Source organism: Tigriopus californicus, chromosome 12 (genome assembly GCF_007210705.1).
Source record: "Tigriopus californicus strain San Diego chromosome 12, Tcal_SD_v2.1, whole genome shotgun sequence".
NCBI classification, from domain to species: domain Eukaryota; kingdom Metazoa; phylum Arthropoda; class Copepoda; order Harpacticoida; family Harpacticidae; genus Tigriopus; species Tigriopus californicus.
The window spans coordinates 8,991,852-9,006,438 of record NC_081451.1 but is presented as its reverse complement, the minus strand read 5'-3'; the positions used below and the strand labels follow the sequence as shown (position 1 = coordinate 9,006,438).

Genomic DNA, 14,587 nt, shown 5'->3' with positions numbered 1-14,587 from the left:
AAGACTTATCTTGCTCTTGGAACCATCAATGAGCAATTTTTGAAGTAGAGGATAGGTTTCATACAGAATATCCTTTATATTTGTAGTTTTAAAGGTTCGTATTTTTGGACACTTTTGGACACTTTTGTCCACTTTTGTCCACCCTTATTTTTGGACACTTTTGGACACTTTTGGACAGGGGTGGACAAAAGTGTCCAAAAATGAAATGCCCACCCTGTCTGTAACTCAATAGGCTACTTAATTTTGTGTTCATTGAATTTAATTTCAAAAGAAGTTTATTTACAAGTCTCAAATGACTCTTCAATATTTAGTTTGGATTGAATGACAGCGCTAACGTTTCCAATACGACCATCAATTGGTGGGGAGGAAAAATGTGCTCTGAAAAATGAGCTATGTGAACATAAACATTACAAATTATTATTTGATTAATTGTATTTTCTCATGATTTAGTACCTCTTTGAAGACATTCATTTTCTCCTTTTTGGTCACCATTTTTTTGTCTCACAAGGTTTTTACCATGATTACTTGAACAAAAACACGAACATCAATTGCCTAGAGAAACGTGCAAAATAATGAAAGGTAAGGAAAATTGACAATGCTAACACTGGGCTCCACTATCAATCACAAGGATTTTATTAGTATGATATAATTTTAGCTGAGCCAAAAAGGGTATCATTTTCAGATGCAGTTTCTTGGTAGAAACGGATCATATTTATAAAGTGAAGGAAGCTTACTGCTTGGGAACATTTCAGTCGTCAGCTTTCCTTCCACCGAATCTGAGGTAAAGGGACTACTAACTGTCAATATATGATTTGTTCTTCGCAACACTAAGGCCTCTCTTTTTGATTCTTCTGCACAATGAAGTCAGTGCGAAGTGTTACTAGGAACATGAGGCATAGAGCTTGAGTGTGATCTTCCGGATTCCCTATTGTGGCTTAAAGATTTAACCAATTGACAATCATGAATATTTCGCGTATTTCGTCAAAAGAGGATTGCCATTATTTTTACTACTCCACGAATGGATGTAACAAGGTATGTATTGCGGCATTTTCCTGCTTTGTAAGTCAGATCAATACAACAGTTTATTAGCTGTGACAGCCAGACGATACTCTAGTAAACATATTTCGCGACGGGTTCTGTTCTGTTGCAACCTGTTCCGACGCAGCAGAGACTTGTTATCAGCCCTATTTTTTCCTAAGAATTTCTAATTTTGATGAGAAATTGCATGTGTTTGTGTGGTGGTGGTGGTAGGGGGGTGAGGGTGGTGGTGGACAATTGAAGCATTGAAGGAACCCATGAGATTAGGAAGTACTTCATCAATTTGACAAGCTGTTTTTGGGGGGGCTTAAAAGCATAAAGCTTGCCATTGTCTCCAATTGACTTTAAAAACCTGGTTGAGGAAAAAACTCATAGATACTTTTAGAGATGTATTGTAAATGATACCTTTGGCACCTCCTTTAAATGTTGTACTGTCCCAATCTTTAAGATTTGTTACAATAAAGTAGTGGTTTTCTAATTCTTACCTTATTCCTGCTTGTCTTTTTGGCAAAAGCCTTTCCTGAAAATGCAACTAGAATCCCAGTAATTTCAAACAAAAGATCTAATATAAAGATATTTGCATTTCAGTCCCGGCATCTTCAGCCTGAGAGATGGCTGAAATTTAGCACCCAGGGGAATCAAATTTGATCTAGAAGCCTGCATAGCTATGTATTGATTTGGGGGTACAAGTCAGGAGACCACTTTGATTTTCAAAGAGTTTGAAAAAGAGATGTATATTGAAACATTTGGTAACTGCTTGAACTTTTTCCAAATTAGTTTCATTTTATATTTATATGTGTTTTTTATGCTTTTTAACAGGCTTATATCTTTGCGTTTGAGAATTTCTTTTTTCTTGTAAAAAAGATTAAATTGCTTCCTTTACAAACTAAAAATAAAAAAATAGTGATAATTTGGTCCTAAAAAAGAATTTTTTTTCCAACCCCTGTTCATTTTTGTTCTGAAACTTTGGATCAAGCAATTCTTATACCAATCACCCATCATCGGATTGATACTTATACCGATTCGGGGATTACACATCATCAGATTGATACTGATCACACATTATGAACCCATCAATCAATTCATCTATTTGTGTGGCGGTATTACTGTTAACTGCTTAATCAGAACTCGCATCACTCGAGACACTGAAAATATTCAACTGCTTCTGGTGCAATATAGAAATAATATTTTCTTTGAAAAAGGCAAAATATATAAAAAACGGGCCCAATAATTAAGAAAATGAAAATATTTGATTCACAGACATTATAGATTTTTTAATCAATAGCAAGTCTGATATTTGAGACTCTGTCCACCACTGAGTTTTTATGATTAATTTTCCATTGAGCCAAAACTGTGTTACTAAATAATCAATCTATCAATAACTTAGTGAAGTTAAATGGCCAGTTGTGTTGAAAAGAGTCTGTGCTAAATGGAATGTTTTCTTTGCACTTTTATTATGGTGTATTTGTGTCACAAAATCTCAAATTGGGTGTTGCAAACTTTACTACAGTCAATATTGCAACGTCTTAAATTGCATCATCATCCCAAAGGTCTAAATTTCAGATGCCAAGAACTATTAACACTCTTTTATAATTTTTTTAAAGACTAGTTAGAAAAAGAGGGTTTTTCATATTTTGCACTTTCAATTCCTTTATCTTGCAAAACAAAACAACGTAGCCAAGATTTGGATAAATGCAATGCTAAGTTAAACTACATGAATGGTCTTGTTCATTAACAAGGTCAGTTCAGAATTGCAACAAAAAACCACGCACCACTGGAGGCAGGCTGAATTTCCTAAGCAAAAACGAACGTAACAAATGACTCATCGAAGTATTAAAGTGCAACATATGTACCAAGATGCATTATTAATGTTCTTTGGTACAAAATTTGACAGAAAAATGTCCAATTTTAGGATTGTTAGACGCTGTCATTTTTTCGGAAATTTGATCAAAACCACCTGAATGATTAAAAATGCCCCAAAATGACAAGATATTTAAACTACACACTAAAAAAGTTTGCACTCATCACTCTTATTTTACAATCTCGCATAAACTCAAATCATTCATAAGAAGTTTAATCACTTTTGTTTGTATCTGTCTTCACATGATTTCAAAAGTTTTGAATGATGCAAAAAAGTCATGGTTCTTCCCTAGTAACGCACTTTTTCCTTTTTTGGCCGCTAGAGTTTGTTTAACTCCTACAGGTTTCGCAGTCCCTATACAAGCAACTCTCTTGAATGACTCGAAACTTGATTAATTTTTTCTTGATGTCTTCAAAAACTCTTTTTCAGGTGGACTGTGCATTCCGACACGAGGTGGCTTCAAAAGGGCAAGAAAAAAGGTGTCTGCAGTGGTTGCAAACAAAACGATGTTCAATTCCAGCCTGCCCTTTGCGACACAAAGTTTTAGATGTAAGGAATATTTATTGAGTGCATGCAAAAGGGCAACAGTCGGATGGCACAATCAGAACTGGGAAGAGCCACGTTAGATGGTGAAATAAACTTGTGGAGACAAGGAGCTCGACGAGATCAGATGTAGATTGTTTTGTTCAAGCTCTTATCGCTGAGGATTTGGCACCAAGGTGTCCGTCTTTCTGTGACTCCTTGGTTGCTGTGAACGTGTAATGTTGGCAGTGTTTCGTGGCGTGTGTGTGTGGGAATCGCTATTGATTCACTCAATTTGGTTTGGTCTGTCAAGGCTCTCTGGTACGACTTAATCACTTAGTAAATCTAGTAAATTTACTCCTCATTTATGTGTATGTTTAGCTTTCGCAGTTTTTCTTTGATGTTGTATTGTAGTATACGTATTTTCGGATGATTTTATAAGGTGTAGAGCTCCTGTTTAGTTAGTTTGATTGTATTACTCATAGATAACTACATATTACTGTTCATTAAATTATTGATTGCATATTCTTTAAATCAGTTTGTTTGGTCTATTTGTATTGTTTACTTCAATTTTTGTGGTTTTTTTTACCCACGTTAGCTTCCTTGATTACTCGCTTTACTTTGAATTTTATTTCTTGATTACTATGTCCATCCTAGATTTGTATGTTCAGTTCGATGTAATGTAGTTTGTTGCTATTTTATGTTGCTGTCCTTTGTAGGTATATAGACTTTTTAGTGTCGTTATAATTTCTTGGTCTTTTCATCTTGTTTATAGTTGTATTTGCAATTAGCAACGATTGATTTAGCCGGTGTAGAGTTTGAAGAAGTTAAATCAAAGCAGAAAAGCAAGGCTGTAAAGAAAATAGTCTGTCCTGTTTGTCGCGAGCAGCCTTGTCCTGAAAAAGGAAAAGGCTGTCAGTTTGACCACCCTAAATGGTGTCAAAAGCTTCTCAAGTTCGGCCTTGAGAAGTACAATAGGAATAAGGGACATGTGCCGTCAGTTCATGAGACTTAAGACGTGCTTTAATGTACGGTGTACCTCCGTCCACATAGAAAGAACACAAAGGAGGCAAAAGTACAGGCATACTCGGTCTCGTAGTTATAGAGCTGACCCTATTCCTAAACCTAATCCCACCCCACTCCCTTTGTTTAACACCCGTTTAGTAGATTCCTCGCTCCATTTTTCCACGTACGTGGGTGTAAGCCTATATGTAGGGCTTGAACCGTTACCGAGAAAAAGTAACCCGTTATTGTTGCTTTTTATAAAAAGTAACGCGATACCGTTACCATTACCGATACCGTTACTTTCGCAGAAAAGTAACGCGTTACCGGTAGCGTTACTCAAAAAATAACGTGGTTCTCAAGGCCTGCCTCTATGTTAGGAATGATTTGCAAATTAGCCATGAACAAATACCAAATGAAGAAGTAGAGGTCTTGGTTTGTCACGTTCAAGGCCTTAAATTTAATCTGTCCATTGTAACAATGTATTGTTCAGTGAGCTCCTTTATGTCAACTTTCCAATTCACTAGAAATGGGTTAGACAAATCAGTTTGCTCGAAGGTTTTCTTTGCAGGGGACTTTAATTTTCCGGTTAGCGTTGTAGAGCGGGAGGCTAGTCCCGATGGGTTTATTGCCCATTTTGAAATCGATATCACAGTCGTTCGAAAATTTAAGAGAGTTTGCAATTTTGCGCAATTTCTCCCAACATGTTGGTGTAGCCACCAAAGCGACTAACGTTCTGGATTTGGTCTTTTCCAATGACCCTGATCTGATCCAGTAAGCCTTTGTGACACCTTATAATCGGTCAAATTATTATGTTCTTGAAATAGGGTCGACCATTACTCAAAAGCCGACGTGCAAATTAAGGCCTGTCTGGCTAAGTTCAAATTCAAAGATGAACATTGGCCGTTGATTGTATAAAGGTTAGACGAACAGGACCAGGTTTCAATTGACAAACAGGTTTCATCCTTAGATGCAGCAATAGATAAACTGATCTTAGTTTTTGAGGAGGTATGTTTAATGTAACATTCTCTGAATGTGTTCCAAAAGGTGGGGCAAGGACAAAAATTCCGAAATACATGAAGGCTTTGTTCAAGAAGAGTTCAAAAATGGCAAAAAGGCTTCAGAACAATCTGAATCTAATTGTTGCGGCTAGCCTTGAAAAAGTTGGACTTAATCCAGGGTAGAATCATGGTTGAATTTCAAATTACGTACTTGTTTATCACAATTCACTCAAAAGGCCGTTGTTTCAGGAGAACATAGATAGAAACTTCATTTCAATTGGATAACTAAAGCCGGAGTTAAGGCTGTTCAAACATTGATGGACAAGCGGTTTGGGCAAAAATAGACATGGCCCTGGAATAGGCCCTGGATGGCCTGGGCACCTAAAATTTGTGTGACATTTTTCCATGTCAAAAAGCCACTGGGTCAAATATTTGCAAAATTCGTCTAACAGTGGGTCCGCTTCACGTGGAACCCCCCTATTACTTCATTAACTATCAACAGCAAATCCTAGCATTGCATGGCTAAATAGATCATTGAAATCTTTACAAAAAGCACATATTCGGGTTTTTAGGGTCCAGGGCGCCAAATCATCGCATTTGGGACGAGTTAGTATATCTGAAATGGAGCCAAGACAACTCCAATGAAATCCAAATTTGTGGAATGGGCCCTTTGGTTGGTGGATGCATGGCGTAGTTGAAAACTCAAATATTTTCATTTCGCCAGAGGCAGGGGAAGGTGTAATGAAAATGTCAAACCAATTACTATTTATTGGCTATTTAATCATCCAGAGGCGAGTTTTTTTAAACGCTTATATCCCCGATTTAAGGCTTGCTCCTTAACAAGAATGAGCATCCGCTCACCTCTTTGGCGCGTATGTTCATACCGGTTAACGTCCAGCCCCTAACTCTAAGGTACGAGCTTCAAAGAACAAGCCTCAGATAAAAAAATACGCTATGGTGGAGGATAACTTACAAAATTGAAAGTGAGAAAGAAAGCCGCTCTGACGCGCAGAATGTGAACCATTTGTCTTGTAGTATTAGTCCATTCTGAACTTGATTAAGGTAAACCACGGACTTCCAGAAATAGAATCTCCAGAAGTCCGTGGGTAAACCAACCGTTAATCATGCGTTATCATAGAAGAAATCAGGGCTGGTATTCTCAATTCGTACTTGGGTCTTAAAGTCATGCTTCAAGCATAAATCCCTACTTCAAGTGCAGCTTGCAAGTGCAAAATCGGACGAGCCATATTCCTAATTCTACTGCCGAGTGTAATCTTCCAAGATTGATCGGACCGGTCTTGGGAATGACGTTATAAGAAGCTCTAATGTGGATGAAAATGGGTTAAACCTGAAATTGAACTCACTGGGAACTCTATCACGATTCAAGTTGACAAACAAGAAGGCATCTAGGCTCAAAACGATTTGTCCGACTAGTTTTAGAGTTTATGATTGTCCCTGAATTTGGCTATCCTGAATGAAAATGAGGAATTTGTTCCCGCTTCAGTCAAAATGCATACACCAAGTTCAGCTCGGCCAAGCACAACTTGAAAATCTTTTAGAATATGGCTTCAAGTTCAACTTTGGCGCTTGAGACTGAACTTAAAGTCCTGCTTCAAGTACGAATTGAGAATACGGGCCCAAGATAACTTTTTTATGGGTTGAAATGTAGTATGTGTTGAAAATCAGTTAGCCCTCAAACATCCACTTGACAATAAATCAAAATTTCAATCTTGTTGTGCGCATTCTCAAACTTACGTTAATGCCCATTTTTTTCTAGAAGGACAGAGCCAAAGAGCCATGCTATTTTGAGAAAGATGGCTCTTGTCTTAAACTTGATTGCCCTTTTTTTCATTCCAAACCAAGGCCAGCAGGTAAGTGCACAAATGTGATGCATTATCACTTTGTTGTCAATTAATGTTTGTTACGTGCAAGTGATGAGCAATCAAAAGCGATTATGTAAACAGGAATACTATTTTAGCCATTATCATTATTGGCAAAATTTGGGCTTATAAGATATATTCCAAAACTCCTTATTATTTTTTGTCACCATTATCTTTACTTTTGTGACCAAACAGATGTTCCAGACATCACAACAAACAAATAATAATGATAATATTTTTTTAATTAAAGCTATTGTGGTACTGTTAGGGCTGGAATCCTTACTATGTTAATGGATTAAATGATGTTAATCAAACTCATATCTAAGGCTCAACAAGCCTACGACACTCAAGCTACAGCTCATTAACTATGCAATCAAGAGCCACCAAAGATGTCATAAAATTCATTGGTCAGGTTGGATTAACAAAATTATTAAAATCAGACGAACCCTTCTGTGATTTTACTTGCCTTTTAAGTGGGATTATTCTTAATCCGTAGTCAAACAAGTCCCGCCATTCTGTTTGGCCACTTTGCGGTCATTTTCTTGGTTCAGAATGCGATACTTGAACGCCTAGATGCGGTTCCGGTCAAAGACATTCATCGCAATCTTTAGGAACACCCATGGCCAGAAGCATTTTCAAGTCTCAAGTCTTAAAGTTTTCCTCAGTATAATCTTATAATGAATCCTTGTTTAGATACGAATGACAAGAGTCCCACGACAAGGAATCAATTTTTCATGACTTTCCACTGCTCAAATAGTTCTGATAAAGAGCAATGAGGATTAGTTGTACGTTGCATATCAATCACGAGGAAGTTTGAAGTAAAATGTATTTTGCACCTGATTGCCTCAAATTTGCAGGAGTCTTAAAGAACAAGCAAAGGTTTTACTTTACCCATGAACAACTGGAATATGGACGGGGACGCTTGGTTTGGGAATTAGCTTTTCGCGATTGAGTTAACGCATTATGTTCTTCTTCAAATGAGAATGATCCCAGGCTACAACAATTACTTATTTCAATTTTCAGCTTGATCGAGCGACTGGATCAAAAGTTCTTCCGTCTCAAAAGGCACTACAAAGCTCTTCAGTGAATGAACGAACTAGCCCTCTTGTGGTAATTGATTACCAGAAGAGGGCTAGGCTAAGTCAATCATTCTGTGCTCTGTTATGTACTGCACTTTGAGAGGGAATAACTTTTGACCCAGCCGTTTGATTGAGCTGACATTTGAAATACGCAATCGAAGAGATCTGGGGCCAGCCTTATTTGAAGAAGAATTTAATTCATTGACTCGAATTGGAGTTGCTAATTTTCAACCTTACCATCCCCGTCCATATTCCAGTGGTTCATTCTTTACCTTAGATTTTACTTGCGAAGTACAAATTTCCAGTTTACAAAAATACAAGTCACTGAGAAACCCAAGATTTTGAAGCACTACTGTTTGATAATTTTGTCTAGTCAAAAAACCTGTACCTTGTATCACTCATCGTTTTTTTTGTCTTTTTCAGTCCCCACCAAAAAAATAGACACAGTCATGTATTGCCCCATCTGCAAGGTTACTTCTTCCTCTCCAGCTGGTCATGTGGCGCATTTGCAAGGCAAGAAACATTTCCAGAAAATCAATGAGCTACGAGGGATTCCTCCTAGCAACATGGTTGTGCCTCCAACCGTTGTCCCTGGGGCAAAAGTCAAGGCTCCCCCACAGCCCCAACAGAGCGCGTTTTATTGCAAATCATGTAACGTGAATTTGTATACGAAGGACACGTTTGATGCCCACTTTCAAAATCCACCCCACAAGAAAATTGGGGGTGCTCAAGCTTTGAAGAAAACCCCGACTCAGACTTTCCATTGCAAGGTTTGCAGCGAAACACTTCGCAACAAGTTCTTCTATGATCAACATATGAACAGTCCGGAACACAGAGTGGCAGTGGAGGGATCGAAAAGCTTGTCCGGCTCCAATTCAAGCTCGTCTTTGTCCAAGCTTAATCAACAAGTGCTACTTCAACCTCCACCCCCTTTTGGGGAGATTAAAGTAGGAGTGTTCTGGGATCTGGAGAACTGCCAACTCTCCTCCAAGATTGACATCGCAGGGGTGGTCCAAAAATTGAAGAAGGACTATGGACATAAGGGTGTGTTTGATCAATTTGTGGGAGCGTGTAACATGGATAACCACAGACGGATTGCCCTTACCATGCAAGAGCTGGGCATGGACATTCTGCCGGTGTTGAACAACAAGAAGAACGCGGCAGATGACCTTTTAAAATACTAAATGATGTCCTTTGCCGAGAACCCTCATTGTCGGATCATTCTGATCTCCGGGGATGTGGACTTCTCACAACACTTGCTTCATTGCCGGGAAAAGAAGGGACACGAAGTGCTCTTGTTTCACAATCATGTGGCCAAGGAGTCATTGAAGTCCGTAGTCACCAGGGCATTCAGTTATCATGGGTTTGTCAAGCCTTTCCTCAAGGACTTGCCGGATAGAACGCGAAGTAAATCACTTGCCGGAGGTGCCCCACCTCGGCCAAAGAAGACGAGCAAGGCTGTCCTTTTCTTCTGGGACATGATGTCCTTGCCAGCCCCAGCAGACGTCAAGGTCGGCGCCGTGGTCTCCAAGCTTCGGAACACATTTCTGTGCGCCGAAACGACCGAAGCTGGCTTTGCCGCATGCCGGTCCATCAGCCAAATGGCCGTCGTGAACCACGTGGCCCAGATGTCGGTGGACCTCTCCCTGGACTCGGCGCTGGACATGCTAAAGGAACAGGTTGAGACCAAGAAGGATATCGATATCCTTATCCTTCTGACCAACGATATTGGGTTGAGCGAAACCATCCGGAAATTGAAGACAGAGCGCAAAATTCAGATCCACCTTATCCGGGACGAGAAGTGCCAAGAACCATTGGCCTATTCGTTGGATGAACAATCCCAAGAGAGTTTCCAAGAGTTTGTCAAACCATTGCAAGGTTAGATAAGCAACTCCATATCATTTGTGTGCATCGTGACTTCTACGCAATGCTAGAGGTGCTTTCATAAATTGCCACGAAAAAACAGCGAAATTAACTTTGTCTTGAGGTGGTGCTGAAGAATCATTCCGTTCAAGTTCTAGGCAATTCCATTCTTCCATTTTTTACATCTGCCCATGTGAATGGAAACCCCGCAATATGATTCGAATGAACGTTTCATTTCACGGATCCAACTGCAATGGTTTAATGAATATAATATATCATCTGGATTTTAAGCTCCAGAAAACGAGTCAAGATATAAACCTTGACGAATTGCTGATACTCTCCATGTGCTAAGAAATGAATCTTTTCTTCGCTCATCATTTCAAATGATCAATATTGGCTTCCAGCAACACACAAGGCTCAACCGAATCAGTTCTTACATCCTATGTTAGGCCTTGTGGATTATTAGATAAACTGTTTGTGCGTTATCGTAACAAAGTACGGCATTTCTTTTGCCTTCTTTTTCCACCGTCACCTGTGTTTTGTGAGTAAACTGTAAATTTTTCAATAAGTTTGGCCATTTGTAGATAACGAAATGTTGTTTTCTTCATGACTTGGAAATTAATCCAACAACTCTTAAATCCCCACGATTTGGACATGATTCGGACGTTTCATGTTTTTCGACCATGATCAATTTCAGCAACAGCGCCCAAAAAGGTCGGTGTTTTAAGATACAGGGTGGCCCTAGTCAAGTGTTATCGAGTGTTTTGAGCTTACAATAACCATGAAGCATCTTAAAAACGTGCCTCTAATAAGTGAAATACCTGCGTTCAGCTAATCCAAAGGAATTTTACATGATTGATGTGAAATGATCTCCCTGGACCTTAACCACAGCTTGAAGCTGTCATGTATAGTATCATGTATATGTACATGTATAGTATCAGATACCTTTCGTACCTTCTTTGAATATTGTACAATCCCAACCTTTCTAACCTCTCCAAGTACGAGAGCTCTCTCATATCTTCAATGTTCCTAGTAAAACATCTTTGGACCTGCTCGAGCTTTTGCAAACCTGCTGACCTATTTGGAGCCCAAATGGGCGTGGCATATTCAAGATGTGGCTGACAATCGACTTGTACAGAGCTAGCATCGTGATTAAACTGAAACGTGCGATATATCCAACCACATGTTTGAAAAGCTTTACCAACTTTCAATTGGATATGCTCATCGATCTTTCCATTATGTTGGAGAATTACACCTAAATCCTTCACGGACGAAACCTGTGCGACATTTTTACCTCCTTTATCTACATGGTGTAAAGAAATTAAGGGCCTCCATGGCTGTTTTTAACAATACTTTTCCTTGCTCAAAGAATTCTTTGACATAAAACCACAAGCATTTCTTAAGAGACACTGTTTAGTACATAGTGGCATATTACAAATGGTCTAACGATATCCGAGAGGCGATGAGTAACCCTCTGAGTGATTGCCGTCAAAACAATGTCTGAAAATTCAAGTGAGCGCAGTCTTAAGGCCAGAACCCAAGATACGGGCATCCTGAAGGCCGGCAAAAACCAAGAGATGTTGGTGAGCCTTTCAGTGTTCATCCTCAATCCATTTGAAAAAGGAGAACCTCATGCAAAAGCGATCAATTCATTTCGAACAGACCGGACCAAGGGCCGAAATTTGGAATTTCAAGAGTCTCTCTTTCGGTGGCCAAACATCAGAGTTAATTCGGATCATTCATGGTTTGGCGTTGGGTTTTTCAACATGCCCTTTTGTAGAAAACTGCAGATTCAATGTGATCAAATTATTCTTTGAGTAAGGGGAAAGGATTTTCAGAAGCCTCAAAGATTAATTTTTTTACACCCTGTACGAACGGAGTATTCAAAGGAGTTGACCCGAAGGGCCTTGAGCGGAATTTCATTCCGTTCAGGGCCATATTACTCTCAGCAACCCAAGAGTAGATTCTTTCTAGGTCCTTTGCAAGGCTACTGGAATCTTGGCCATTCCTACGAGAAACTAACATTGAATCGTCAGCGGAGGGAGAGAGACTGGCAGTAATACTAAGCTTTTGAAGTGGGGCAATGAATATTATAAAAAGGAGAGGCCCTAGGATGGGACCCTGCGGAACACCTGACTTGACATCATGTACGTCACTAAGGGATCCCTCAACCTTAACAACTTGCTTCCCATCCTGAATGAAGCTTCTTATCTTATTGAGAACCGTGCCTTGGATTCCAATGTCATGAAGTCTATTAAGCAAAAGGCCATGATCTACTTCATCAAAGGCCTTGGCAAAATCAAGATGGACACCATCGTCTGACTCGTGCCTTTCCAGTCCCTCAATGACCTGCTCTAAATGATCTATCAGTCGGGTAACCGTGCTAAAATGTGCTCGGAACCCATGCTGGCTAGTAGGAAGGACTTCATTAACTTCAAGAATTTCAGTAAGTTTGGACTTCATGATCTTCTCAAACACCTTCGCAATATTCGAAGTGAGAGAAATCGGCCTATAATTACTGGGGAGCGACTTATCTCCCCCTTTGAAAATTGGAACAACGTGAGCTAGCTTCAGAAACGACGGACACTTGCCCTGATCCAAGATGCAACTCATTAAGTACGAGAGAACAGGAACAACGAAAACAAAATATTTGTCCTCTTTTCGTCCAGTTTAATCATTGCCTCATGGCGAGAGATGTACTAGTTTGAATAGCACAAAATTTCTATTTTTTTAATCACCTTTGTCACCCAAGTCCATCAAGTGAAGATGTTTTGCTCCAAAAAAGAAATACGAGATCAAATCTCGTTTCTTTCCATTCCTTTGATTCTTCATATTTGTTGAATTATATTTGTTGACTCGTCCAAAACACGCAATGGTTGGTTTTGGCTTGTCAAATCGCACCCTAATTGCTTTCTCAATCATTTAAGAAAAATCAATCCAAGCTGAAGCCAAGAAGTCCAAATGGTCCCAAGCGGACGAAAAGTGAAGAAAAGACCACCTACTCGAGGATCTGACGAAAGAGGGCTTTGCAAAGTCCATAATCTAAGTGCAGCATGACCGAGATTGATGTATGTACGTATGATCAAAGAAGCTCAAAGCGGATTCACAACTAGATAAGCCCACCATTCAAGAAAGTTTATATGCTCAAATATATTAAGAACCTCCTCATCAATGCAAATATTTTACTCAATTCTCTCTTTTATTCAATGCAACTTAGAGCGTATTCTCTCGTTTATACCTTCGTTTGTCCGCGCCTAGACGAAGCTGAGGGTGCTTCCTCCCCTCAAAGACAAAGACTATAAGATACGCTCACGGTATCAGCTTTTTTTACCCCTTTGCGCCCATGCGTCATCTTTGGGATACGTAGTGATGTGTCAATCGTAAATATGACCCCCCTTTTTTCAGGAATAGTTGAACTTTTGGGTCAAAAAGAGCTTCAAACTTTCTATATTTAATCGTTTCTAGCACTATCATTTTTTTTTTCATGTAATGGGTGAGCTAATTTCAACACCATCGTTATTGACACATGCCACAGCCATAACCCTGACACATCACTACGTATGTCAAAAGGGGGCGTTGGCGTGCAAAGGGGTAAACAACATCCTATGTGAGCTTATCCTATTCATAGATTTCTAGACACTGGATGTCGGACGACCGACCACTCGGCTGGTAAAACAGTACAATGGATGGTCTCGTGGGAATTGATTATAAACCGGTTTATTGTACTGTTTAGCCAACCGAGTGGTCGGTCATCCGACATCCAGCGTCTAGAAATCTATGTCCTATTGAACCCTAATTGTCTAGAAAGACAAAGCGACGTGGCTGGGCCAAAACACATGATTTTGGCCTGTTTTGACCCCTTTACGTGCTATCTTGATTGCTTTTTTTAACCCATCAGACCCTCGAGCCCACACAGGCACACGTGCAAGATCACCCCAAATTCTTACAACTCTTACAATCTCTGCGTCAATCACAAGTGGCCCTGATATCCATATCCATACTGTTTGTGCTGACGAGAGCTATCTAGAGTCGAAAAAAGATATTTTCTTTTACGTTTTGGCCTAATGTTTGACTTAATTTTGTGACAGACCAAGCTAAAACCACGCTGCTCTTTTACTTCATTAAATGATGACCATGGTGCAGTCAAATCGAAATCAAACGATCGATGAAGCCCAAAGATCAAAGGAATCAATGGATAATCACACACAGACTCATTTTTGCTTTTTTTGCTTCTCTCTTGGAAAATACATTGAGCTCGATTGTACTCCTATGTGCCAAAGAGGCATGCAAGAGGTTCCTGAAAAGCAAAATACCTGGCAAGTAACCCTCAGCATTGATAAT

The 14,587-nt window shown here is 39.5% G+C and overlaps 1 protein-coding gene across 1 annotated transcript; it reads left to right on the top strand.

The window, feature by feature from the left end:
- The first annotated feature begins 870 nt into the window (after positions 1–870).
- Positions 871–10,369, top strand: LOC131892047 (uncharacterized). The gene is made up of 4 exons (XM_059241775.1): positions 871–1,032; positions 3,329–3,448; positions 7,202–7,295; positions 8,807–10,369. The coding sequence occupies exons 1-4, from the start codon at positions 961–963 to the stop codon at positions 9,565–9,567; spliced, it is 1,047 nt and encodes a 348-aa protein (XP_059097758.1). The 5' UTR covers positions 871–960; the 3' UTR covers positions 9,568–10,369.
- Positions 10,370–14,587: the final 4,218 nt, after the last annotated feature.